Genomic DNA, 27774 nt, shown 5'->3' with positions numbered 1-27774 from the left:
CGCCGCGCCCATCGCTGGTGCTGCTGGGGCGGGCCGGGAGGCAGCGCCGCGGCCTCGCTCCGGCTCCGGGACCGGCTCCGGGACCGCTCCCGTGCCCCGAGCCCCGACCCCGACCCCGAGCCCCGGCAGCGGGCGTCCCTGGCGGGGGCACGCCATGACCACGGAGGACGAGATCATCCGCATCGCCAAGAAGATGGACAAGATGGTGCAGAAGAAGAACGCGGTGAGGCGCCGGCACCGGCCTCGCCTCGGCCCCTTCGCGCCGGGGGAGGCTCAGGGGGGCAGTGGCAGACATTTCGCCTCAGCAGGAGCAGCCAGGCACCGGGACGGGTGGCACAGGGAGGTGGTGGAGGCACCGTCCCTGGGGGTGTTCAGGGAAGGGCTGGACGTGGTGCTTGGGGACAGGGTTTGTGGGTGGCACTGGTGGGAGGGGGTGGCTGCACCAGGTGGTCTTGGAGGGCTCTTCCAACCTTCACAATTCAATGTTTCTAATTCAAAACTTATCTGTGTGCAACTTCACAGTACCATACGGTACCCACATCAACGACTTTTTCCTCTCTAAGATGATATAAATTACCAATAACGCCTTTAGTAATGCTTACCCCTCTATGGGAGCACCAGCTGCATTAAACCGGTGAGGTTTGTGTGTGTCCCGCTGCGTGTCCCAAAGCTCTAGTGGATGCTGGAGTTGTGGTCCTCTCCCTTCCCATGCTGAAGGTGTTCACGTCTCAATTCATACCCTTACAAAACTAGTCTACAGGCTTTTCTGGGATGTACTAATTCACAGCTCTTTCTTTTCTTTTTTTTCCCTCCTACTCGCAAGCACAAAAGGATTTATGTCTCACTTTCTCAGCTCTGAAGTTGGAGCAGTGTTTCATTTTGTGATGTGCCTCAGGTGTCTCAAGTACCTACAGGGAGCCTACAGGAAAGCTGGGGAGGGGCTCTGTCAGGGAGTGCGGTGATAGGACAAGGGGGAACAGCTTTAAACTAAAAGAGGGGAGATTTAAATTAGTTATTAGGAGGAAATCCTTCACGCAGAGGGTGGTAAGGCCCTGGCACAGGCTGCCCAGAGAAGCTGTGGATGCCCCATCCCTGGAGGTGCTCAAGGCCAGACTGGATGGGGCTTTGGGCAGCCTGGTCTGGTGGGAGGTGTCCCTGCCCATGGCAGGGGGTGGAAGCTAAGGGAGCGTTAAGGTCCCTTCTAACCCAAACCATTCTGTGGTTTTGTGATAAAGACATACAGGCTGCGAAATGTTTGAATATCGCAGGAGGAGGAATGGTGAAGTACAGTCTGTGTGGTGTTGTTTGGAAGACTTCTGACAAGAGGAAGGAAAAAAAAAAAAACTCCCTTATAATCTGGAAACGACTGCTGGTGCTGGGGAGCATCAGTGCGGCAATACCGTAGGTGCTAAGTGACCGCCAGGCATTTCGTGGTGATGCGGGAGGCTTTAGGGTCTGGGCTGTAATCCTTAGCAGCAGCTGGGGTCACGCAGGCGGGTGCTGCAGTGCAGGTAACCCCAGTGCAGGCAGCTCACAGCTGTAGGAGCAGCACAGCATCTCCATGGGGGCAGCCTGGGTCGGATGCTGCGAAGCCCAGCACCGAGAGGGTATCAGCTATCCAAAGCATGTGTGTGTGCTGTGGTGGCGACCCTGAGCTGGATGTTAGGAGAGGGATTTAGTTAGTGCATCGGTATTTAACTTGGCAGCTCTTTCTCTGTGCTTTTCATGCTGCTCTCTGTCAGTTATAAGGTGTTGGTTGGACTTAGTCCTTCTCTGCAGTTAAAATGCTAACTTTAGCAAAGCGACTGAGATAATTTCTATACGGAGGTACTTTGTTGTCTCACAAAGATGGAGCTGAGTTGAGAAATGTGCTCTTACATAAGCACATGCTAGACGATCATGTTCCTGACAAGTTCATGTGTTCCTTTCCTCATTTTTACTCAACATGAACAGAAAAATTTTAGACAGTTTCCTTATGCTGCTAAGCACGTGTTTTAAAATCTAAAACATTTATGTTTCTCTGTATTTGGTGTGTGTCTTTGAGAATGATTTGATGAAACCCATCAATAAGAGAAGCTTTGATACCTTTTCGCCCTGAAGTTGGCAAGAGACATTCAATCTCGCATACAAGAGGTGTCCGTGTGGTTTGTGACAGAGCCCTGTTTGGCATTTCTTTTGATGAGATGAAAAGGCAGCCAGTGCAGACACCCTTCCTGAGTCAGGTTCCTGGTGACTTGCCTTGACTAAAGCTTTAATTGCAGCTGTGCGGATTTCACAACTAGTTACTGAAGCGATAAATACAGTTCTTGGAGGATGAAATAATCGAGCAACGTTGTATTTAACACACTATGAGATGCATATTTCTGCTGTTACTTCAAGTATTGATTGCATATTGGGAATAGATGTCACCACTCCTCTAGAATTAATGTGGTTTCATTAAAATGCGTGTTGGGCCTTCCTATAGCTTTTGTTGTATGTAAGTACACTCTTCTCTCACTGAGTTACTTTAATGAACGATTATGAAAGATAAGGTTGCACCCATGGATTAAAAAAAAAAAAACAACAAACAGCAACAGTTGAGGAAGTTTAGGAATAAAGTTGGCCATGTTATTAAATGTTTGCTTCCATAAGTAGAACAGATCTATAACTACATGTATATAGGCCTGTTGTCTTCAGAAACGTACTCCATTTTCTATAGCCTGAAGCATAACTTTAAAATATACATACAGAACATCATTCTGCTGCTGTGATCTCGTCAGCTGAGGGAAGCTGAAAGGAGTGGTCTATTAAGGCTGTAGATTAAAGGTCAGGTAAACTGGAAGTCAATAGGAATGGGGCTGGGGCATTACCTTTCACTTTCTATAGAATTATAGAAATGTCTTGCAAAAAAGGATTTGTAATAATGTCTGTAACAGTGTTTAAAGCAGGACAGTCTTACACTAGAAAAATTGGAATTACCGTATCCACTTTTGCTTTGGGTTGAAGAGGATGTCCGACTTTACAATAAGGAAAGTGGTTGTGAAAATCTGTTTAGTTGCTGTTACAGTTTGGACTTCATTTAAATTTAATGCATCTAGTTCTTAGTACACCTGATGCAATTGACTAGAGAAGAGTTAAGGCTTAGAAAGCACCAGTGCATTAGAGGTTTTGGCAATTTAGTACAGAAAACAGCATGAAATGTAGGTACTGGACAGAGAGTGCATCGTTTTGTGATTTGTTGCATGGCCTGTTAACCTATATATTGAGCTGTTAGTTTTGGAAAATATTTAGGCTGGGAACAGTGGAGTTGTTTTGATACCTACAGTTGGAAAAACAATTAGAAATATATTCCATTTGACATTTTTGCCTGCAAGATGAGTTAAAAAGAGTGCTATAATCCCTACTTTGTATTACAGTATAATTGTTAAGCTGACTGCAGTGCCAGACTACATTGTCCTGAGTTTATTTTGCAATCGCAAACTGTGTACAGTTTGCTAATAAGTTAATTGGTTTGGAGGTAAGTGTTACCTGATTATATTTTTGAAAATGACGTTTTGTTTTTTTGTAGCTTGTTTGGCTAAGAAAATTTTACTGAATTTTATTTATTTATTTATTTTTGGTAGCTGTAAAGGTAATTGGCTTGTTTCACTTCAATCTGTGTTTGCACAGGGAAAAAACAAACACACAAACATGCTTATGACTGTTTAGAGAAAGATACGGATTAGTATACTAACTCAGTTCAGCACCTGAAAACAGCATGAGATTTACTGGCCTTGCACCACTGCTGCTAAAAGTCCACTGGGGGAGTTTTATTTAAGTTTTATTCAAAAATTAGACACTTTTCCTGGGGCAGTAACATGTTAAAGCTTTGGTTTTATGAGTGAATTGGGTTTCTGTGAGGTGGGAAATACTGAATTTTTTAGTTTTAGATGGCTCTGTCACACACTTAAAAACAAACAAACAAAGTTTGTAGTAGACATTTGAAAGCATCCAAATGTGTGCCTGTGTGGATGTGAGTTCTAAAATGCCACTTTTGCTTTACTCAGCCTGTTGGTGGTTGTTTTATGCGCTATCTTTAGCGGTTAAGTTGGAAGACTGTGCAGGTGCAGCAGCAGATTACATGAGTTCCTTTGCAACAGGTGTCAGAAGTTGATTGGGAAGAACTTAAAAACAAAGACCCATGCAAATGAAAAGATGCAAAATGCATGTTGTAATACATACTTTGTGAATATGTAAAATGCATGTAGAAGTAAATAAAATAGGATGAGCTGAGAGAGAGGTAAGGAAAGGGATTGATTTCCAAAGAATGGAAAGATGAAAATTTTGTGGAGTTGGTTTCTAAACCTCTGTGATTTTTGTTTATTATTATTAAAAAAAGGCAATAAGGTAGTGGGGTTAGTCTGGGCAGAGCGGCCTCTAATATGAGAAGTCCTTTGCCTTCTTGCTGTTCTTAGGTCACAGGTACAGCACCATATGCACTTGAATAACAGCAAGCATTTCTTAACCTTTGGGAGTTTGCTGTGCTCTGCCAACGCATGTGTAGCAAGGAGTGGATGGTGCAGAGATTTGCTTGAGTGAGGAAATTTGGAAGCCTATTGCTTGCATTTATGAAAACTTTTAAGTGAGGCCAGCATCACAAATGAACAAATTGTTAGAGCAGCTGTGTAGATAGATTGTCATCAATATTTAGCAGATCAGCTAAGAGTATCATCTCTGAAATGAACTCATTTATCTAGGAAACTAGTGCTTTCATAGTGTTAATTTCCTTATTTTAGCAGTGGAAGAGGAAAAAAGAAAACTGTGTGGCAGCTGTAAAATAAAAAAATGCATTAGCTCAGTTGTTTCTAGTGCATTAGGATGGGCTCTGGCTTCCGGTCTGGAAAATGTTGATGCTTGGCCTGTCTGGTGTAGGCTAAATACTCTTATCTGTCTGCACTAACCTATGCAGTCTAGTACGTATATTTCATTGAATTAATATTTAAAGTCAGTAGTTGGAAATAAGACTTGAAAGCAAGTCTTGCTCAACTTTTTTTCTTTTTAATTGGGGCATTTGTTAGCAGACATGCATGCACAGTTGTCATTTCTATGGGGGACAGTAAACCTGTGTCTAGTCAAATAGCGTAATCTGATTATCATTTTTAAACCAGCATAATTTTATGGCTTTACCACACCACTACAAATACAGTTAAGAAAGTGAATTATAATGAGCTGCATTATTGATGGGCTGTACAGAGCTTCCCAACTCAAATTCTTGTCTAAAACAGCAGGTGAGCTTGTTGTAGATTACCAATTGTTGTCTGGTTTGTTTCTGATACTATTAAGCAAAATGTGCCTATAGATGCCTGTTGTTGAGGATGTGTGTTGGTTAAGTGGCAATTTACAGAATGCACTGACTGGCATTTGAATTATATGGGATAAAACTTCCCTAGTCTTTCAGTGAATACTTTGAAATCTGAGTTAATTTTTAGTTTGTGAAGCAGAACATTCCTTGGCCTAGAATTTTTCCATGGATAAATTGGGAACTGATGGTTTGAATCCAGTCTGGGAGCTTTAAGGCACATAAGAGTATGTTGTTGATACTATTTTTAAAATACCTCATTGCTACTAAATTGACTGTTTCTTTTTCCTTTTTGCAGGCTGGAGCTCTGGATTTATTAAAGGAGCTTAAGAATATTCCCATGACTCTTGAATTATTACAGGTATGACTTTTTATTGTTATGCTGCAAAAATTAACCCCGTAATAATGAAGGTGAGGCCAGCAAATCTGGAAGGTTGCGCTAATTAAAATAGATTCCTGTGGAGAAAGCACTTGAAGAATCTGTTATTTTGGATAACTAGTCTGATTTCACCCTGATTCAGGGCACTTAAGTCTTTGCTTCCACTCTTAAAGGTAATCTTTTGAGTTAAAAATAATGAATGTAGTTACAGACAAAGGAAAAGTACTGCTTACACATTTGCCTTACTTACATTTGTAGATTCTTATTACCAGAAATGTGATGCATTTCCCTCTCTGTAAGGGAGAATGCACCTGATTAGAGCTCCTCCTTTTACCTAGTTTGTTCTGTAGCTGGATTTTAAGTGAAGAGAACAGTAGTTCATACCTTCAGGTAGGTTGTATTTGATCATTTCCTTTTTTATCCATCTAACTCTGAGTAGTGTAGTTATAAAGGTAATTACAGTACCGGTTTTGCTCCTCTATGCAGGTGTGGTGCTGTCTCACACTTGCATGCGTACACTCTAATTTTGCTTATCTCTACATCTCTAACATAGTATATTACTTTTGTAAACTTTTCAAAAAAATAAGTCAATGAACTTCATTTACATGTCAAATTTAAAAGTTTGTCATATAGTTCTGCAGTGTTTAACTTCTGTTTCAAATTAACTGGGTGTTACCAATCTCTATGAAAATTTACAAATAGGGCTAAGTGGAAGACCTGATTTTTGCTGTGGTAGTCACTTAAATTCGAAAAGACTAAAAAGTATCATTTTGCTAAGTGACCATGGCCACAGATAAAGAATTGGCTACAAAGATAAAAGTGTCTGTAGCAGCATCAGTCTTTCCTGTATATTTGTAAAATGTATTTATTTTGGTTACATTATCAGTAAAACTGTTTGCCACAAAAAATAGGAATTTGAAAGTATCACCCTCATGCATGAATGATCATGGCTGATACAACTCTGCAACTTTTTTCCCTATGTCCAACCTTGTTCCTAAAACAAAGAAAAAAAACACATTCTCCAACCCTATTTTTTTTTGAGTTTCTTTGTGTAAATCTTTTTACAACTATTTGTGTAATATATATTTATATTTCCCCTTTGGAATGAAAAATCCCTGTGTTAGTGCTCCATAAATTCTTTATGTATGTGTAAATACTGCTTTGCAAATCTCATGTGCTTGGTATGATGAATGAGACCAGGAGTAGTTTGACGCAGAACAGCAGAGCTATCTTTATTTACCCTTTAACCTGAAAGATCTGATGAATGTACAAGTAGATAACTGGTAGAGGAATTAGCAGGTGGCTCCATGCTGTTTCACACGTCCCTGAATTAGAGATAATGAGGAAACAAGTGGTAGAAACAAAAGCTTGAGCAAAGTTGAGATAAAGTAAATTGGCTACAGTGTTGAAGATGAGCTTTAACAGCTCTGGGGCAGTGGCCAATTGCTGGCTGGCTCGAGGTGCCTGTCTGAGGGTCTCTAACCCTCAGACATTATATGTAGGGATATACTAAGTCCGGTCACTTTAGAACTTAATTTGATACTTTTTTTTTTTTATTTTGCATCATACAAACATCAATTGTATGACAGATTTGGGTGCCTGGACAGCACGTGGGGCTACAGGGATAGTATATGTAGTAGTGAAAAAGGGCAATAAATGTCTCCTGTTCAAGAGCCATCAGGAGTCTGTGTCTTGCATCCCTTCAGATAACTCATTCTTTTTTAGTTGCAATGAAGACTTTTCTTACTAGTGTTATCAACAGAGGAGACTCTTAAATCTTGATGAATATAAACTCAAGTGTCTCTCTTCTGGGGCACTTGTGTGACCCTGATTTAATTTCTATAGATTGTATACTAATCCTGTCTTGTTTTTTATTCTATTTGAAAGAAGCTTATTTATTTCCATCCACATCACAGGTACCTGTTTTTAAAGTGGAATAATATTTCTAATGACAGGTTGTTTTTAATCTGCATTGAGGGGCACCATATGAGTTTTTAAAGAAGATTTCTCTGTAAGTCTAGTAGTAAGTCTAAAGGGATGAGCTATTTTAGTCTTGCTTAGTAGACTGACTGTAGCTTTGTTAAGAAGTTTTTCTGAACTATCCATTGCTGTATCCCAGATGCTTTTTGGCTGTGTAAGATTTCATTTAAACTCAAATTTATGTTATTTTTGTTGAGAGTTTTATCAATATGTAACGTCCGTTCTATGTTTCTTTGTTGGTCTCCCAAAATTGCTTAAACAGTGGAGAACTTGGAGCACCAGTTGAAATGGTGGGTCATTAGTGTGCTGATGTTAAGGAGAATGATGGTGAGAAAGTGGGAGCTCTAAATTCCTCTAAGTAGGCTGAGATATCTATTGCTATGTTTGGACTGATGAAGCACAGTAAAGTATGAAAATCATACTTCGACGTCAATTTTTGAGCAGTTTGCAAAATGGGCGACTTTGAGAAATTCACCGCAGACTGATGTGATAGTTTCATTATTCCTTTGTAATAAAAGGAGTGACAATTCCTCTTCTGACATGACTGGCAGTTCAGTCTGAACCAGGGAGATCCTCTGACAATTTACAAGTGCAAGGAATAGGAAGGTACGTGGCAGTAATTTGGGTTTGTGCTTGTGTCATGGGCCTTTCTTACCTGACTTCTGCCACAGGAAAATGAAGTGATTACATCCACTAATCTGTCATATCTAACAAGTTATGTGTGAGCAAGGCAATGTGCCTCCTTAACAGCTGTTGAGCTGAGCTATGCAAGGAGCCTGTAGCCTATGTAGCACGTGATTTATGTGGGGATTAGAATTACAAATCTGTTTAGCAGCTGCACAATATTAAAGACGTTGTTTCTCTGATGCTAATTGTGGGTAGTGCTGCAGCTAAAGAGAGACGGTCTTTATTTTAACCAACAGGTTTTACTGGAAATCCTGTGCACACATGCACACACCCCTGTGCAGAAGTAAGCCATGATATATGGTCCTTGTTAATGACTTGCCAGTCCACTGGCGAGTTGTGGAGACCTGGGAGGTTGTTGGTAGTTATTCTCTAGGACTGAATTTGGCTTTCTTTTCGTCCAAGTGCTCACAAATTCTCTGTCCTATTACTTTCATACAATTTAAAGTTGGTACCACATGTGCTTGCTTCAGTGGTTGCCTTTCTTCCTTCCAGTTTGGCTGCCACTGTATGCTTTGTTTCGGGTTCACATATAGGTTACTTGTGGTGACTTGTGTAGGCTGTTTGGCCTACAGCTTGAATGCTTTGGAGGTGAAAGCAGATGTTTATGTAAGTCTGAGCCTCTTAAAGAAAAGCAAAAGAGAAGTGCTTCGGAATTTGGAGTGAAGAAGAATGATCCATACAGAGACCTGCATGTTTATAAACCGGCACAGAGATGATTCAGTTTCACAGGTTAAATTGGACTGGACAGAAGTACCAGTCTTCCACTTAAAATGGCTCTCACAGTAACAGTTCCTCGGAAAACTGAGGAATTTCAAATGCTGACAGCCGATTTGTAGTTGAAGCATGGTCATTTGGAGACTATAACAATGACCTCTTGTGACTACCTGTGTCAGTTTTCAGGAAAATAGGTAGGAAGATCATACCTTCCTGTCTTTTTAAGTGAGGCCGCATCATGTATTGAAAATAAATGAAGTGAGTTTACGTACTACTTTAAGAAAACTGAGAGTTTAGACAGTTACCAGCATAAGTTCTGCTCATGTGATCAGAGGAAAAAAAATAATTAAATTTGAGTTTTACTTGAGTTTTTCTACATTAAGTAAAAATGTAGGTTGGTGTCCTTTCCCATTTCTGATAAAAGTAGGCCATAGTTATACTCAGTTATCAGGTTTTCTTGTTTGTGTTTTTTTTTTTTTGTAGGTACATGTTTTTTCTCATTCAGATATGACAAGTACTTTATGGATTTCCAAATGTATGTTATTTTTATTGTCTGAACGTAACGACCAGAGTATATATTTAACATGTCAAGGCAGTTGGTCAGTACTGCTCTGGTCAGGCCTTTGTGTGATGCAATTGCTGATGGCTAAAGCATATCATGAAAAGAGCATGCAGTCAGAAGTAGAGGAAAAAATGCAAAGTGCCAGCCCGTAAGTGAAGTCCTTGGCTTGTCCTCAGTGCTCAACCACAGAAGGGGAAAAGTGAAAGCAAGAGGAAGAGCTGCTGCATCTAGTTGGTGTTTTCTGTTAGTCTGAGTGTGCAGAGTCCACCCTGAAAAAATCTTTTATACAAGTGAGTAGCCATCTGTTTTCTTTAGTCTAAAATATGCTTAGCACTCATGTTCAGACCTGAGATTTTGATATGCTTCCTTAGCTGCTGAATATTTCAGTACATTTCCAATCACTTAGCACATCCGTGGAGCACAAAGAAGTGTTTTGTGTGGGCTGTAAGGAGTAATTTACAGGAACAAATCATTTCCATTTTTAGTGTAACACAAAGATTTAAGTTTTCCTTTAAAGGATAAGACGTCTATGACAAACCATTTCAAAAGTACATAGAATAAATTATATTTAACGAGTCTGCCGAATAGTAAATGCAGCAAAGCTGAACATCTTAAGAACAATCTAAAAATTTACTCATCAATCAAAATACAAAATCGTAGCAAAATGCTTATTTGTCTTGTTAAACGCTTTATTCCTTTCCCAAAACTAAAAGTGTGGAAATACTCTGTTATATTAACATGTTAGCTGAAAATACTCTAAAGTGAAGCTTCTGTTGCTGTTAATCTAAAAGTAATGTTCACAATGACACAGATCATAGCTCTTAAAAGGAAAAAATTCTAATTGTTAGAAGGAATGGATTGTAAATAAATCTCATCTTCACCCTGTAGGTGGCAGTAGTGCCGAAGTTTTAAAGCCTGTCACCAGCGTGGCATTTTCAGAAGTGTGGGCAGTTCTTACTGTTTCTACCTAAAAGCAGAAACCTCTGTGCTTAAGATTTTAAGGAATCTCAATATTGCTAAAATTGCTAGGAACCTAAAACATGGCCACTCCCAAGTAATACTATGGCTTCTTTCATAGCCAGGAAGTGGGAATTCTAAGAATATGAAGTTACTGAAGCAGTTAGCAACCGTCTGCTCATGCCAAAATATAAATACAGTCATTGCTTCAAACAAAAATAAGATTTCGAGTTTAGAACCTTTGCTAAAATATTTTTATAATATTAAAATTTATATAAGGTTTTTACTTTCTTAGATGGTTTGAATGCCATACTTAGTTTAGGTAAGTAGTTCTGTAGAGGTTTTTTTTTTTTGTTGTTGTTTGTTTTGTTTTTTAATGATTCGGGAACAGGAATCTTCTGATGACTCCTCTTCACCCCCAAACTTCTGTGATGTATACAAATGTTACTGTTGTGCTTCATTGTAAAATGTAGATGTTCTTAAAGAAAGTTCTGTAAAGGTTTGCAGCATTTCATCCTAATATTCTTAAAAAAGTTTATTAAAAAAAAAACGGTTGTCCAAATACAACTTCCTAGAAATTTATATTTGTTTAATTATCTTCATGTCACATTTCATAGTGTATGTTTTTATTTCTGTTGCAGTCTACCAGAATTGGAATGTCAGTGAATGCAATACGCAAGCAAAGCACAGATGAAGAAGTTACATCTTTAGCAAAATCTCTGATCAAGTCTTGGAAGAAATTGTTAGGTAAGGTGACACAAACTTTTGTTTATTTTTTTTACTTGTTGTTTTACTGTTTCAGCTATATGCATATTTGATGCAAATCCTTCCACTTCCTTGCTTCAGATATACTTGTGCTTCTACTTAAGTATTGAAACTATTTGTGTGAAGGTAGTGGGTTTTTTTAATCTCTTTGACTATCACCGGTGCATTACTGTGAAAATGTATTCAGAAACAAAGTTAATATACTTTGATTAGGGCTGACAAACAGTAGGAAACCGACTTCTGCAACATGACTCATTTCTGAAGTCTCATTGCTTGCTGTTGAGCTAGAGTGACTGTGCTGCAGTACTAAAAACTAACGAACCTTTTCTTGACTATTTCCTTTGTCAAATATAACAGATACTCAGAAGAGTTTGTGCAAAACTCATATGAAAGTGTAGAGACTTTGAAGTTTGGATATAAAGTGACATGTGAAGAGAAAAAACAGTTTAAAAAACAACACCTTTAAAATTCTGTTATAACTTACTGATGGTACATATTTCTCTAAAACCTTAATAGTTTTAAATAACTTACTGATTAATGAGTTAATACTTTTTGTTTAATTTCCATTACAGCAATGAATATAGTTATTAAAACCTTTTTGTTAATAGATGGTTATTCAAGGATGCCTTGTAGCACTTAATTCTAATGTGTTCGAAAAGACTCTAATCTGAAGCAGTATCTTTGAGATATTTTTGCTAATAACACTGGGTTGAACTCAATTTAATTTCTTTGGATCCCATTTTAAGCTTTAGGAAGCTTAAAATTTTGAAATAGGAAACAGGTTTTATTTTCTTCTGATTTAAATATTCAACGTTCTGTCTAGATATGCTAAATACCTGGCTGCCATTTTAGGGGTAGCCTCAGTCAGCCTCGTTTTGTCAGCTCTGTTAGTCTCATTTGTCAGCCTCATTTTAGCAATTACAAAGTATTTTATCAAATACTTCATTATTCCTTTCGTAAATGTTGTAAAAATGACTTTATATCCCTTTGTCAGTATATGCATGTACATATGGACAAATGGTGACAGTTTACATAGTGTTAACTAATCTTCTACAACTTACATACCCTAATAAGAAGCCACAACTTCTATACCACAGATACTTTTTTAACCTACCTTTAAAATGTTAGATAACACTCATTAGGCTAGTAGTAGTAATTAAATTTTACCAGCCTATTGAGTATTACCTAAATACTTTTAAAATCATGCTGACTTTTAGTATAAATTAAATGCACACTTTATAAAGGATCTGATCAGAAGTCACTGGTAAAAATTAGAAATCATGTACTTCTGATTAAATTTCCACTTATATCTTGATTGAAGTCCAACTGTCTGATGCATAAAAATGGTAAGATATGTAAAAGCAGCAATAGACTTGCATATTAACTTGACCTCCTCTAAATACTTGAAAGCAGCAGCTGGACTGAGGGACCTAGCTCTCAAGTTATTCATGTAAGTAAGGAATATGTAATAAATGATTCAAAAAAGAAAAGAAAGGCTCTGTTACTCTTTTTTTTTTTTTTTTTTTTTTTTTTTTTTTAAGATTTCTGATAGTGCAACTTATTTTAGGCAACAAAGCAGAATAAATGTTTTCCACAGAATTCTTAACTTTTGGGAATTCTCCCAGATACTGCATTTTGCACTGGCTAAGCACTCTGGTGTCACTGTCCTTTGAGCAAAGGAATTGCAGTTTATGTGTTAAGACAGTAGAAAAAGGTTTCTGTTTCATTATTTTAAACATAATTTCAGTCAGTCGAACTTGTTTTAATATATTGTTACTATAGCTGACTGATATGTAACTGTTTAAACGTTGTGAAACACAGGAATTGTTATTCCTCCAGCTCTGAGGGTGGTCTTGCTATAGAAGTCTGGAATAGGACTCTGATGATGACGGTAGGTCAATCTGAGTGTAGGCTGCTGCTGAAAGAGGTGGTCTTGACCTCCCTTTTGCAGAGGTGCCTTCTTGCTCCTTCCTGTGCTAAGACTAGTGGCTATCCAGAAGGTCGGAGTTGGGAACTGACCAGTTGTAAACTGAACATCTTGTTCTTCTGGATTACATCTCAACTGTGTCAGATTCTTGATCCGGCCCTTTTACAGTTCCCGATTCCTGCACAGGGATCGGGGCAGTAACATGCAGCTGGGGAAAGGAGGGATTGCTGATTTGATGGTTGCTGCATTCAGATTAAGACAATTGTGAGATCTACTGTAAGACTGCTTTCATCAGGTGATGTCAAATATGAGGAACTGGAATGTAAATAGCAAATATTTGACAACAGTCAGAACTGAATATGTTCTTGGGGCAGAGGGTATGTGACCTTTGTTTATTCTCTAACTTTTGTTACAGGGGGAAGATATTGCTCTATGTACACTACGGTGCTAGGTTTGCTACAGTTGTGATTGTGCATTTATTATATAAAATCAATCAAATTTTGAAAATACAACACTGCTTATATTAAAAAACTGATGTAGTTAAATTCTCCTGTGTAGACCATATAAGAAAGCACAGTAGGTTAAATGTTTCACCTCTTATTTCACTGCTCAGTGTTCATTAGAACTTAGTGTCATAACTCTGGAAGATAGGGTATCTGGGCTGCATGAAGCATGGGTGGGAATCTTACAAAGTGCTCTTATTCTGTTTTATCATTAGTTTTGACTTTCTCAGAAGAATACGAAATACCATATGTTGAGCTGCTTGAGAAATCATTTTCGATTGTGCTGTTTATAGTGCATGTAAAATGGTATGGATCAAAGATGGCAACAGAAGCGGACAGCTGTTAATCGTACCAAGCATTGTACTCAGAGATCTGAAGTCTTTGTGAGTTATTTTTATAAATGACATTTTGAATTTAGGAAAGAATCTTTGACTGTTCAGGGTGCATGTACTACCTAAGTTTGAATGCTTTTGGAACTTGTATTTTAAGGATGCATGGGGAACAGAGAAGAAATCAAAATAAGGTTGTGAATCACCAGGGTGTTAAGAGATATTTATGGCTCGCCTGAAACCATGGCAGGTTACAAATGTTTTTTCAGTAGGGTCAGAAGCTGCCCAGCAGAGGGCTCACAGGCATTGTCTGAAGTGAGTCACTGCGTGAGCTACAGTGAAAGATTGCTTTCAGATGTTGTTATAAAAACGTTAAACCACACAGACTAGTTGGTCACAATTTAGACGAAGAAGCAAATTCAGTTCTCAGAATGAAATGCTGTTAAGTCATACCGTAGAATTTGCAAGCAGTTATTGTTTTGCCAAGTAGTTGAGTATGTAGAGTATGTTATACAGATGCCTATGTTGTATCCGCTTAGGTTATGAGGGTTTTTATGAAGTTATCCTCATTAAAAAAATCTCTAAGGAATTTAACATCCTCTATCACAAATAATTATTCACTGAACTCTAAGAGTATACAGTAAAAAAATAAAGTCCAGACCTTTAACTAAGTAAACTTAACTTCAGTAAGCTTGTGATCTGGACTGAAATTGCAGAATGATTGGACAATACTCTTGTCAGTAACCACAAGTCTGATCATATATTTCCAGGAAAAAAAAAAAAAAACAAACACCAAAACAAAACACACCAAAAACCTAAAAATGGGTCCAAGAACATTTTGAAATACCTGTTTCAATATATATATATATATATATATATATCTTAAAACAAAATTGCTTAGTCATACTTAATAAGTGCTTAATGTTTTTAAGATAATGCCAGCCAGACTACACAGAAGTGTATTGCTCAATGGAATTTGTGCATACTATCTTCTATTATTTCAAATCTGGTTTTGATTCTGCTGGAACAAGCTGGTACAGTCTAGGACTATCTTACAGGTATGTTACTGCTGTCATTAGGTAAAGTTGTTCAAGAGCATCTAAAAACGTACTGATTGTATTTGAAAAATTGTTATTGACAAAACAAGTTCCTAAATGACAATCTAAGAATGTTCAAGAATAGTATTTACTAAAGGTAAGAATAGTATGTGTCTTTATAGGATATCAAGTGCAAAAATAGTTTTAGAACATCTCTTAATTTACATATCAGGTATGAGCTATAGAATCGTTTAGGTTGGAAAAGACCTTCAAGGTCATCAAGTCCCATCGCTAAACAACGTTCTGCAGTGCCATGTCTACATGTGTCTCAGACACCTCCAGGAGTGGGGACTCCACCACTTCCCTGGGCAGCCTGTTCCAAAACTTGACCGCCCTCTCCATGAAATTCTCCCTAATACCCAATCTAAACCTCCCTGGCGTAACTTGAGGCCATTTCCTCATGTCCTATCACTGTTCACATGAGAAGAGAGTCCAACACTTGCTTCGCTGCAGCCTTCTTCCAAGTAGTTGTAGAGAGTGATGAGGTCTCCCCTCAGCCTCTTCTTCTCCAGTTCCCTCAGCAGCTCCTCATAACTATTGTTTCTAGTCCCCTCGCCAACTTTGTTGTGCATGCTCGGGCAACCCCATATCCTTCCTTTAGTGAGGGGCCCAGAACTGAGCACAGTATTCAAGGTGCAATCTCACTGGTGCCGTGTACAAGGGGACAATCACTTCCCTCGTCCTGCTGCCCATACTATTTCTGATGCAAACCGGGATGCCACTGGCCTTTATGGCCACCACTGCTGGCTGTTGACCGGCATCCCCAGGTCCCGTTCTGCCAGGCAGCTTTCCAGCCACTCTTCCCCAGGCCTGTGCCACCACATGGGGTTGTTATGACCCAGGTGCAGGACCTGGCAGTCAGCCTTTTTGAATCTAGTGTGATTGGATGTGGCCAGTCCCTCTCAACAGCCTCCCTACCCTCAAGCAATTCTGCCAAACTTGCTGTTGTCTGCAGACTTGCAGAGGGTGCACTCATCCAGATCGTTGATAAAAATGTTGAACAAAGCCAGCCCTGGGGGGTGCCACTGGTGACCAGCCACCATCTGGGTTGAACTCCATTCACTATGACTCTTTGAGCCTGGCCATCCAGGCAGTTCTTCAGCCAGCAGTCTGTACACCTGTCCAAGCCGTGAGCAGCCAGTTTCTCACAGAATACTGTGGGATGCTGTCAAATACTTTACTGAAATTCAGATAAATAACACCCACAGTCTTTCCCTCATCTGCTAAGGTCATTTTGTCATAGGAGATCAGGTTAGTCAAGCGGGACCAGCCTTTCATAAACTCATGCTGGCTGCATCTGATCACTGGGCACAGTTGTCCCATATATACTGTGTAAGGACATACAAGGTGGTCTGCTCCACGACCTTCCCTGGTACCAAGGTCAGACTGACAGACCTGTTATTCCCTAGGTCCTTCTTCCTTCACTTCTTGTAGACTTGAGTCCCATTCACTCCAACCTCCTGTTAACTAGGTGTTACTATAAATTACTTCACGTTATTTGAACAAGGAAAAAAGACTTTTTTATGGCCTTCTGAAGCTGCAGTAGCTAAAACTGAAATTATGCTTTTCGTTCTTAAAAGCGATGACAATTTCAGTTTGTTTCTGAAAAAAAATTAAAAAGAAAAAATGAAATTTTGGGTAAGTTTTAATAGCTGAACGGTTTAAAAAATCATCTTGCCTCTTTAAAGTGACCTAGAATTATAATTTAAATTCTCTAAATATTTTTCTGCTTCTATAGATTTCCTGACGTGAATCATGTTCTCATTTGAATTTTTAAATGTCTTACACAGAAAGGCTGTTTTTCCCTCTTTCTTTGTTAGAATTTCTGTGGTTGTCTGTAGTTTCCATTAGCTGTCATTCTCCCTTTGCTCTTGAGTCTGACCACTGAATGTAAAATAAGTTAATTAGAAGAGACTTCAGTCTCTCAAGGTTAACTTTTTTTGTCCTCTCCCCAAAGGATAGTTGAAATGCTGTCTAGCAAGCTGTTAATTGCATGCTATTCTTTTGTCAGTACAGTATTTAATAAAATAAAGTGTCCTTGCTCATGTGTGAGTTTAAGAATAAATACTGCTTGACACTGACTCCCCTGTCCTTGGTACTTCCCAATAGATAAAAGTGAATGGCTTAGAGTATTTCTACTAAGCAGAGAATATTGTTAACTTCATTTTCAGATTACTGAAGCTGGACTAAACAGAAATGAAGAAAAGATTTCTGATAAAAGATACCTGTGAAATCTGTGTAAACTCTTCTCTAAATGATTAAAGATAGTGTAGTTTTGAATGCATATTTGTTGAAGATCATCCAGGTGTCTTGGCTGGTGGCGTTTGATGTCGGTTTGAGACATACTTGGTTAGACGGGTCTGCAGGTGTAGAAAGAGCCATGTTTTTACCTCTTACTTTAACCCTGTGCCTCACATATACTCTGCCCTTCGTAAATGAAAGAAGCAATCAGGGTTAATGTTCACCAATCATAGAACCATAGCATAGTTTGGGTTGGAAGGGTCCTTAAGGATCACCTGGTTCCTACCCCCCTGCCATGGGCAGGGACACCTCCCACCACACCAGGTTGACCTAAAACCTCATCCAGCCTGGCCTTGAGCACCTCCAGGGATGGGGCATCCACAGCTTCTCTGGGCAGCCTGTGCCAGGGCCTCACCACCCTCTGAGTGAAGAATTTCTTCCTAACATCTGATCTAAATCTCCGCTTTTTTCAGTTTAAAGCCATTCCCCCTTGCCCTATCCTTATGCTCCCTGACACAGAGTCCTTCCCTAGCTTTACTTTAGGCCCCCTTTAGGTAATGGAAGGCTGCTGTAAGGTCTTCCTGAAGCCTGCTCTTCTCCAGGCTGAACAGCCCAAGCTCTCTCAGCCTGTCCTTGTAGGAGAGGTGCTCCAGCCTCATCTTTGTGGTCCTCCTCTTGTTGTTCTAATGGACTTGTTCTAATACTTCGTGTCCCGAGGCTTGGGGGAAATGCGTAGCCCAGGGTACCTGCTGATCTGTCAGTTTGTCTTAAAACCTCTGACAAAAATGATCATGTACTTAAGATGAGGGTGAATGAGACAGCATGCTTATATAGAATATTTTTAAAATTAGGTATTGTTTGTTGCCATAGAGAGTAGTCATGTCAATATGCATGTTAAAATGGGTTTTGTTTCCTTTCTCTGTGCACCTTGGGTGTCATAGCAGAAAATGTCCATGATCTGTTCAGCTTATAGCCTCATTTGCTTAATGAATTTTAGTGAGGAAATCTTTAAAGTTTTAAGTTCTTGAAGTCTGGGGGAATATTCTGGAGAAGTATTTTGTGTATTTGCCTGGTTCCCATGCTGTTTTGTAGGCATCTATTTTTTGAGGCAGCTGGAGACAGAATACTAGATGTGTGCTTTAAGTGCTCGAATAAGAGACCTGAATCTGTGATCTATACCACTAAGCTCCCACGAGACATATGGAGATGGGGTTCTTTTGGAAATTAGGATACTTTTAGATGCTTAAGCAAAGGTGTAGATACCTGGTTTGGGGTATCTTGACAGGAATGACTAAGCCTTATCAAATTTCCCTATTTTGATCTGGTTTTAGTTCTTTTTAAATATATTTGTAATCAAAATATTAACATTCTATAGAGTCAGATGTATAATGCCAGACTTATGAGGGCACAGAGGGGAATTAACAAAATCTAACTTTAGGTGGGTGACACAAATCTTTCTCTCTACCTAGTGGAGAGAGTCAACCTTTCTGAAAGCAAGTCAAAGCTGGAGCTTGATTTAGCCACTCTGAATTGCCCTTTACAATAAAAAGGTGTTCATGAGGCTGCAGATAAGTGTTGTGATTGCCCTTTTTAATAAAAGACCATTCTTATTTTCTGTGATGTTATCATCATTAAATACATCCTGTGTGGGGCAAAGGCAACTTTAAATCTTTTTAAACAATATTCCAAGAGCTATCACAGAAAATACTGTGTGCACGTCTGTAAAACTCCTTCAAAAACTTTTTGTATTTCTGTATTTTGTATTTTTTTGGCAACCATAGGTAGCTTTTACCCTACAGTTCCTTTCATTCAGTGTTTTAAATATAATTGAACAGAATGTGAAACTGTGAATATAATTGAAAAGAATTAAATGCATTTAGTGGGAACTGGTATTTAAAAAATGGGAGATGAACTTCGGAGACTTAATGAAGTCTCTATTTAAGTAGTTATTGTGTATCTCATGCAGTAGAACTGGCAAAAATAAATAGTAGAAGTTTACCTTTTCATCATGTCTTCACTGTCATTTTAAGCAGATATTGGTCTTGACCTGAAGCATCTAAGTGTTAACATGTATTTTATTTGCTGGGTTGGTGAGAGTGTTGAGGGTAGAAAGCTGTTTCAGCAAGAGAAGGTCAAATCAGAGTGGGAGCTGTTAGCATTTTAACTGGTTCAGAAGAAACCATCAAAGATACTCTGTCACTGTTTTAAATCAGTTATTGAGTAAAAGTTTCTCATGTTTTGTATTCCCAGATGGACCTTCAACTGATAAAGATTCTGAGGAAAAGAAAAAGGAGTCTGCATCTTCCTCACAAAACAGCCCTGAAGCAAGAGAAGAAAGGTACTTAGTTCTTGAAGACAAATAATCTCACTCAGTATAAATTGGCTTTAACCTGCAAAATCAACCAGTGTGTATATATATCTAAACTGTGGCTCAAATTTGTCGTATTAGAGAGAGCTGCTGGCATATTAAAAAAAAAAAAAAAAAAAAAAAAAAAAAAAAAAAAAGAAAAAAAGACACAGGCCAAGATATGGCCAGACTACTTATTGTTTATTTATTTATTCTGTTTTAAATATAACATTCTAAAGACATTTTAAAATTTTATTGCCTTCAGAGCCATAAATAGCTTTTAGAAAGTGACCTGTATTCTCTTTTATTTTTTTCAATATCATCAATGGGTATAGCAAAAGATCTGTGTTTTGCCCCAGAACAAAGTCATCTGAAGAAGGGAAAAAATATGTAATACTAGTTTTCTTCTTGCCTTTTTCTAGCAGTTCAAGTAGCAATTCCAGCAGCAGGAAGGAGGAGGGTAGTGCTTCCTCAAATTCTTTCATCCGTTCTTTTCCTCGAGCTCCAAGCACTTCAGATTCTGTACGAATGAAATGTAGAGAAATGCTCTCTGCAGCTCTCAGAACGGGAGGTGAGCTTTGTAGACTATATTTTCAAGTTTAACTATTTTATTTTTCAGTCCTTCCCACTCTGTTCTTCCCCTCCCCTTGTTTATTGTATTCTTTATGTCCAATATGCATACCCGTAGGCCAGTTCACCCAAGCTGCAAGAAACTGGGTAGCCTTGGCAGTATGGATATGTTTTGAAATACTTTTATGTTGCTGATGATATGGGACGTTTTGTAGCTTCTGTTCAACTGATATCTTGCCTAGAGTGGACCTTCTTTTCAGGAAGTTATTTCCTCTGTAATGTCTCATTTGAATCTTTTAATGGAAGCTGCTATTTTTTGTCTTATCTTATCTGTGATTGAATGGCACTTTATTCACGACTGCCTTTTTTACTCCAGTCCTGTGAGCCTTCAGATTCCAATTTCTGAAGGCTGCCTTTTTGTTTTGATTTAACCTTGGAGTTTCATTGATACAATCACAGTAAGGTTCTTGCGTTGTTCAGTTTTCATGCCTTATGGGCATCTGTAAATTGCTTGACTGTTACTGTTGTTTTTGTGTGTGTGTGTGGTGTGTTTTTTTTTTTCCCCATCATGTACACTTCTGTGTCTTTAAACTGGCAAATAAAAAGTTGGACTACTCAGAATGACCTGAATTATTTCTTGTGGGTCCTTCTCTTCTACCAGAACTTATGACCCACCTCCTCTTTCTCTGTTGTTAGCTTAGGTGAAGCTGACACAGTGTAAGCAGACTTCTGAAGTAATCTTTTTTACTCTTTTCATTCTTTTGTTCTTTACTTTTAATTCACGTAAATTACAACACAGACACTAATCAAAGCTGACTAAAGACTTTGAATTTATGGTCCTCTGTATCCATAGTTCATAGACTTTAAAAACATTTGTAACCAGAAAGTTGCATATAGCATCTTAGTTTTCATAATTATATGTAGTTGGAATTTTATCTAGGTTTCCAAGAATTCTTTTCCTAATGTTACCAAGATTGCTATGGTTTATTTCTTCTAATTTGCATGTTTTTCAACCCTTTGCAGCTCTGCATTTTTTCAAATTATAATATTGTTATATTGCTTGCAAAACATTGCGTGGCTTTTGTTGTATGGACTGAAAGAATTGATAAAACTTGATAAAGAATATTTTCTTTTTATAAAAACCTATTTTATGCACAGATGCATGTTGTAAATGGGTAGATTCTGAGCCTAATAGAAGACTTTTTTTTTTCTGTATAGCAGTGTTTTTTATTACTACTTGTGTTTGCAACTAGACAGAAATTTTTGTGTGAAAGATATAAGGCTATTAAACTTTTTAAAATATTTTTTTGTTCTTCATTTCACTTATTTTTCTTCAAAGTAAAGTTTCAAAATAATAAGTTTTTATTAAATGAAACTTTCTGTATCAAAAAGAAAATACATTGTGTTTGTTTCATAATTTGTTCTATTTTGATGTTCTGAATGGGCACTCAGTGATATAAAATACTGCTGAGGTCATAGAGAGCTAATAATTAATATTTTATTTTCTGTTTTGTTCAGATGATTACATTGCTATTGGTGCTGATGAGGAAGAGCTGGGTTCTCAGATTGAAGAAGATATCCTTTGTTGTGCTTTAGGATAAGAGAACATTGATAATCTTAAAAATTAGTTTATTTGATCTGTGTAGTGAATATTTTATTTAACTTAGGACAAAACCAAGCAAACTGTGTTCAACATATCAGTTCAGAAATTCAGTGTTTACAAAAATACCACAGCCTAAACCACATACTTTAAAACCTGTAGTTTTTTCTTATGTGTACGATATTTATTCTTACTTTTTATACAGAAGTTAATTCATCCTCAGGATGGACTTAAATTTATGGCTGATTTTTGAGAATTTTGATTAAAATTCTATTACCATAAAATTCACATTTCACAAACTAAATTACTATTATGCTTTGGCAGGACATGAACTACTACTGTCTGCTTCGTTGAACAGGAAAGGAACTGTTGTTTGGAGGTGGGGGAAGGACTTGGCTTTAAAAGATTGCCCCCAGAAAAGAATATTCTTTAGTGCTCTGTTTTACTTGCTAATGTTTTGTTCCTTAAATCCAAAGCACCAATTTTTCAGGAGTTTAAAAACACTGATATGAAATACAAAAATAGGGTACGAAGTAGAATAGCAAATCTCAAGGATGCAAAGAATCCAAACCTAAGGAAAAATGTGTTATGTGGGAACATACCTCCTGACAAGCTTGCCAAAATGACAGCAGAGGTAAGTAAACCATATGTCTTGAACTGTTTCCCTATTGGACTTATGTCCTGGCCACAGAAGCAATTAATATAAGGTATTTCTACTTTGAGAGGCTATGGCTTGTTTGTGGCTTTCACAGTTTGAATTATACAGGGCTTTATTGGTGCAGAGCAAACGAAGTGTTAACCGTGTTAATGGTTCCTAAACATCTGATTTTCTCTGTGAGTCATGGGACAGGTAAGCTGTTGTTTGCAAGTTCTGTGAAGCACAGAATATTGGGCAGTTTTTGAAAGGCCACGTGACGTATCAGTGATAGTTTAAGTTCAGGAAGATATAAATAAATATATCTGGCTAGTGATTTCAAGCTGTTAACCAATTCATGCTTCTGGATAATGTAATACTACCATCTGTGGTAGTCTGTCTTGCCATTTATTTTGCAAATACTAACCTCTGGTGTTATACCCCTATGCATGGGGTGACACTGTGGTAAAAATCAGTCCCTCTCCTTTTGGCATTTTCAGTGTTGAGTCAAAGCTTATCTCAAATTTGACAGATTACTTAAAATGATTTTGAAGGAACCTCTTCACAATAAATAGCAAGATGACATAAATGATGGGGTAAAGAAGCTAGGAGAATTGCCCTTTGAATCAAATTAAATTTATGCTATTGAAAGAACATTTTGAGCACTTTAATAGAAATTCTTGTTCAGATGCTCGCTGTCTTTATATTTATAAATCAAAACAAATCTAGGAAGTCTGAAGTAAAAAATTAGATGTTATACGAAAGGAAAATAAAAGCATGGTTAATATCTGATTTCTGTTTTGTACTTCTGCTTGTATGTATTGGATTCTGTTACTTCCCACCCTCCTTACACTGGCCACAATCAGGTAGGTATAAAGGAGTATCATGGAGACTGACAAGAAATTAAATTTATAATCAAGTAATGAAAATCATGACTAGTTTTGATCTGAAGGAATAGCTTTTATAAAAAGCTTTATATCAAGGCCAGGGCAAATGAAGGCTGATAAAGGAACTTGTAAATAGCAGTAAGTTAAATGCATATTTTGAGTTTTTCTATTCTACGTGCATGTGTATGTAAATATGCACAAAAATACGTTTCGTGTTATCCAGTGCCCATTCTTTGTTTTAACTGATGTCTTGGACTAAGATTTTAAATGTAATGGCTAAAATAACCTGTTCTATCAAAAAGATGATTTCTGAAGTCAAACCACATCAATACAAGATTTACAAACAATTAAAATAAACAAACAGTGAATACGAGCTCTTCAGTTACTATTTTGAAACCAGCTGTACGTGTGAAGTTTTATGCAAAGCAAAGTTTGCTTTTACATAATCTTACCCAACAAAATGCTTAAAGTCAAGGAAAACTTACTAGAAGAAGTTGTTAAGCAATTAATTAAAGAAGGTGGCTTGTTTGTGCAGTATTATGAGACATCCCCATTTGAGTAGAGCTACCGCAATTGAGTGTAGGCACTGGTTTAATATCTGTTTTGCCAGGAACTTGGGAAAAGTATCAAAAAATTTGTGTGGCAGTAGAAGAGCATTGTTGAGCTTTGCTCTGACATACATCAACCATCACCATTAAACTTGCAGTTTCTTTATTGACTGCAATAGGAATAAGCTACTGATGTAAATTAATATCTATTTATATTTACATGCTTTAGATACAATGCCTTGAATGAAGAAGAAAAGCCTGAGTAAAAAAGTTCCAAATTTCTTCAAGTATTAGTTCAATTCTTATTAGGTGACAGATAATTATTAGTAATAGGCATTACTGTTTACATTGTCCTACCATGACAGTGCTTCAGCACAAGAAGAAATCCGGTCTGAGCCTTTATTTGGAATCAAATTTTGTAGAAGTCACTCTGAAAAGGAAACATGGTCTTTGGCAATCCAGGCTCTCAAGCTAACAGAAAAGTATTAAATTTAGCATACGACTTTTTTTTTCTTTTTTCAGATGGAAAAACATTTTATCTAAAACCAGATCCTGTGCCTGTTTGAAAAATGATCTTTTTTTTTTTTCTTTTTGTGAGGAACAACACTTCTGTTCCTTTCTGTTTTCCTCCTGTGTTCCTGATAGCATTGATTTTGTAGCAGATTTTTGGACTTTTTTTTTTTTCTGTGAGTTACTGCCTGGCATCCAGGCTTGACACAAGGTTTGTTGTTATGACAGGGGATGCGTCCACTGTACATCTAACAGAGGGTTTGTAGGGTATACAATAATAAGGGAATGTGCAATTTAGCAAACAGCTTTGAAGTGCATACTTGATGATTTTTAGCTCGGGAAGTGTACTTCCAAGGTTAAATGAGAAATACTAAGATTTTGGACTTCTGCTAACTTGCGGTAAATTATGGCAGAGTTGTATTTCTCAGTACAAATATGGAAATAGTTAAGATAGTGTAAATTCTCCCTGCAGTCACTATCATCTGTAGGTCAATGAGATAGTTATGCAGATCTAACCTAGGGAGAGGGCCTTTTTCCTTACCTCAAGAGACCTTTTAAATCCTCTCCTACCGTGTATCTGTTATACTTCTGAACTTCAGAAATGTGTTTTCATATAAATGTTTCCAGGCGTTTGAACTTCAACTGCATTAAAAAAATATTACACCTTTTGTAGCTTGTGTTCTTTGAAACATTCCAACTTAAGCTTTGTAAAAGCAATACTTTGCAGAATTTGTTTGCCCTTTGATAGAGCAGTTATTCATGGATTCTAGATAAGAAATGGTGTGTGCATTTGGAATTGTATGGTTTGCATGCTAATGATGATTTCTTTAAAACAAAAACTCCCTAGTAAACTGTCTGCAATTTGTCTATAACAGGAAATGGCAAGTGATGAGCTGAAAGAAATGCGCAAAAATCTGACCAAAGAAGCTATCAGAGAGCACCAGATGGCTAAAACAGGAGGTACCCAAACTGATCTGTTTACATGTGGCAAGTGTAAAAAGAAGAACTGTACGTATACCCAGGTACGTGGCTATTGAGACTGTCCATTTTCCTTCTTCAAAGCTGAAGTCCTGTACATCTAAACATTGTCAGAGAAAAGTTTTAATTACAAAATGAACATTTAACAAAATACTAACAAATTACAAAATACATGGAGACAGTTGGAACTACTTAGATGTTTTTACACGAAGAATGTTTTTTGTATTAATTTACTAAAGATTGTATTGAAAACTAAGCTGAGTATTTATGTAGCCTGAAATGCCAGTTTCTTTGCAATCCTGGTTTTTCGCTAATTCTTCTGATTACATCTAATAGCCTGGTTTTATGTGGATGAGAACTAATTTACTGGTTGTAATGTATAAGCATTTTTTTCTAAGAGAGGAAGTGAATACATGTATATAACCTGCCATTTGACTAATTTTAGGCACTGATTTACAGTTGTTCCTACAACCTTTTTCTATTTTAATATATGCACAAAAAGTGCTTTAATCTGCTTAGCAGTGCTGCAGGGTGTGTAATTTTGATTACAGGATCAGCTATGTTTATAATTTAGTATTTTATGTTAGTTGCTTTAAACAAAGCTGTGTTTTTATCGGGAGACTTTTAAGCCTTTGTATCTGTAAATATATGTAAAGTTGAACTGCTTTACTGCAGTTTTTTGTCCTAGAAGTATATGAACAGTTTTGATGTTGAAATAGGTATTTTAGTGCTTCTAAATCTGTTAAAACGTAAGTTTATGATCATTTTGCAGTCCAAACAAATAGTCTTCAATGGGTACAAAAAGTTAACTCATGTTCTTAATCCAAATGTATTTACTTAATGTTACACTTTGATTTTAAACCTTTGCATTGAACACGTGCTAACAAAAGTTGAACATACTAATTTTCCTTTTCTGCTCTGGCTCTTGCCTTTGCTAAAGGTTCAAACACGCAGTGCTGATGAACCTATGACAACATTTGTTGTCTGTAATGAATGTGGAAACAGATGGAAGGTAAGACTATTAGACTGTTCTGCATATCTGATAGTAGACAGCCAGGCTGTGCTTAATTTTCTGTTTTACAGTAAATGACAGCTGAGTTTGTATTGACTTGTGTTAGTTTCTTAATTCATTAATGATATTATATGTTGATATTGTGAAATAGTGTTAGGTTGGAAAACTGACTGAAGGTGTTGAGAACACACAAGTGGTTAGCTGGGGGTGGCTAAAAAATCAGGATATTGACTTAGACCTTGTGACATTTAGGTACTATGCATTGCCATACAGAAAAGTGGCAAGTTAGTCACTGTGTTTTCTCATTCTTCACCCAAAGATATTCCTACTGTTTTTAATCTCTGTTGATGGGTGGGTTTGATGGGTGGAATAGGCCTTTTTACACCTTGTGTTGCTTTTTCCTTGTATTTTCTACTCTAAAAAGAACGAGGATAAAAAAGAGAGAACTGCTGCCACATTCCTGTGTCAGATTAAGTGTAGGACAGTGATAATTTGCTTTTTTTTTTTTTTTTTAAGATTGGGAAATGGGGATTATAAAACAAACAACAACAAGATCAAAAACCTTCTCAGGAGCAATAGTGGTCCAATCAAGTGGCAAAATATGTTATTGGAATAAAAGCCTTTAAAATTTAGTACTTAAGATGTGAAGGCTTGCTATACGAAGCAAGACATCTTCATTTTGTAAGTCTATATTAAGAAGGCTGCAGCTCCGCAGAACCACGTTGCATAGCATACATTAAGATTATGGCTTAAAAAAATCTTTTATGCATCTTCTTTTATGCATCTTGTTACTGAATACAGTTCAAATCTGTGCTCTGAGATATCTAAATAATTTATGAAGCTTAGAAGTTGTTTGAGGCATCATGTAGAAAAAGTGCATTTGTCCTTAAAACCCTTTGTAAGGTGGCAGCTATGGAAGTCTCTATAAAATGCTTGAGTGAAGGAATGTTTGTATTATATAAGCAAATGCTTTAACGAGTAATTTCCATATCCTAACTATGGATATGTAACAGTCATATTACTGTTTCTTCTTGCAAGGATTTAGAAATAAGCTGTGTGAAGACCTTATAAAGTTTCTTTTCTTTTGACAGTTCTGTTAGAAGAAGAAATTGTCAAGACATCTGGACCAGTATGAAAGTGGATTTTGTAATTAGCTTTAAAACTAGGCTAAGCATCTAGCTTCCTGCAAATGAGTTGTTTTTCTTTTTATTTCTTTTTTTTTTTTTTTTT

At 37.4% G+C, this 27774-nt stretch overlaps 1 protein-coding gene across 1 annotated transcript; it reads left to right on the top strand.

Annotated features, from left to right (window-relative positions):
• Positions 1–27774, top strand: LOC137851085 (transcription elongation factor A protein 1). Its single transcript, XM_068671865.1, has 10 exons — positions 1–223; positions 5616–5678; positions 11238–11343; positions 19709–19796; positions 20228–20376; positions 21894–21950; positions 22455–22609; positions 25430–25576; positions 26473–26544; positions 27636–27774. Exons 1-10 carry the CDS (start codon positions 155–157, stop codon positions 27642–27644), a joined length of 915 nt encoding a protein of 304 aa, XP_068527966.1. The 5' UTR covers positions 1–154; the 3' UTR covers positions 27645–27774.

This window comes from Anas acuta, chromosome 2 (genome assembly GCF_963932015.1).
Source record: "Anas acuta chromosome 2, bAnaAcu1.1, whole genome shotgun sequence".
In the NCBI taxonomy this organism is placed as follows: Eukaryota; Metazoa; Chordata; class Aves; order Anseriformes; family Anatidae; genus Anas; species Anas acuta.
Note: the sequence above shows the minus strand (reverse complement) of the source record. Positions and strands in the feature narration are given on the sequence as shown.

Bases quoted from the DNA above. Each gene is read 5' to 3' on its own strand.
- LOC137851085 (XM_068671865.1), top strand. From the start codon at position 155: ATGACCACGGAGGACGAGATCATCCGCATCGCCAAGAAGATGGACAAG. The intron at 19,797-20,227 runs GTACTTAGTTCT...GCCTTTTTCTAG, and splicing joins CCTGAAGCAAGAGAAGAAAG to CAGTTCAAGTAGCAATTCCA. The intron at 22,610-25,429 runs GTAAGTAAACCA...TGTCTATAACAG, and splicing joins TTGCCAAAATGACAGCAGAG to GAAATGGCAAGTGATGAGCT.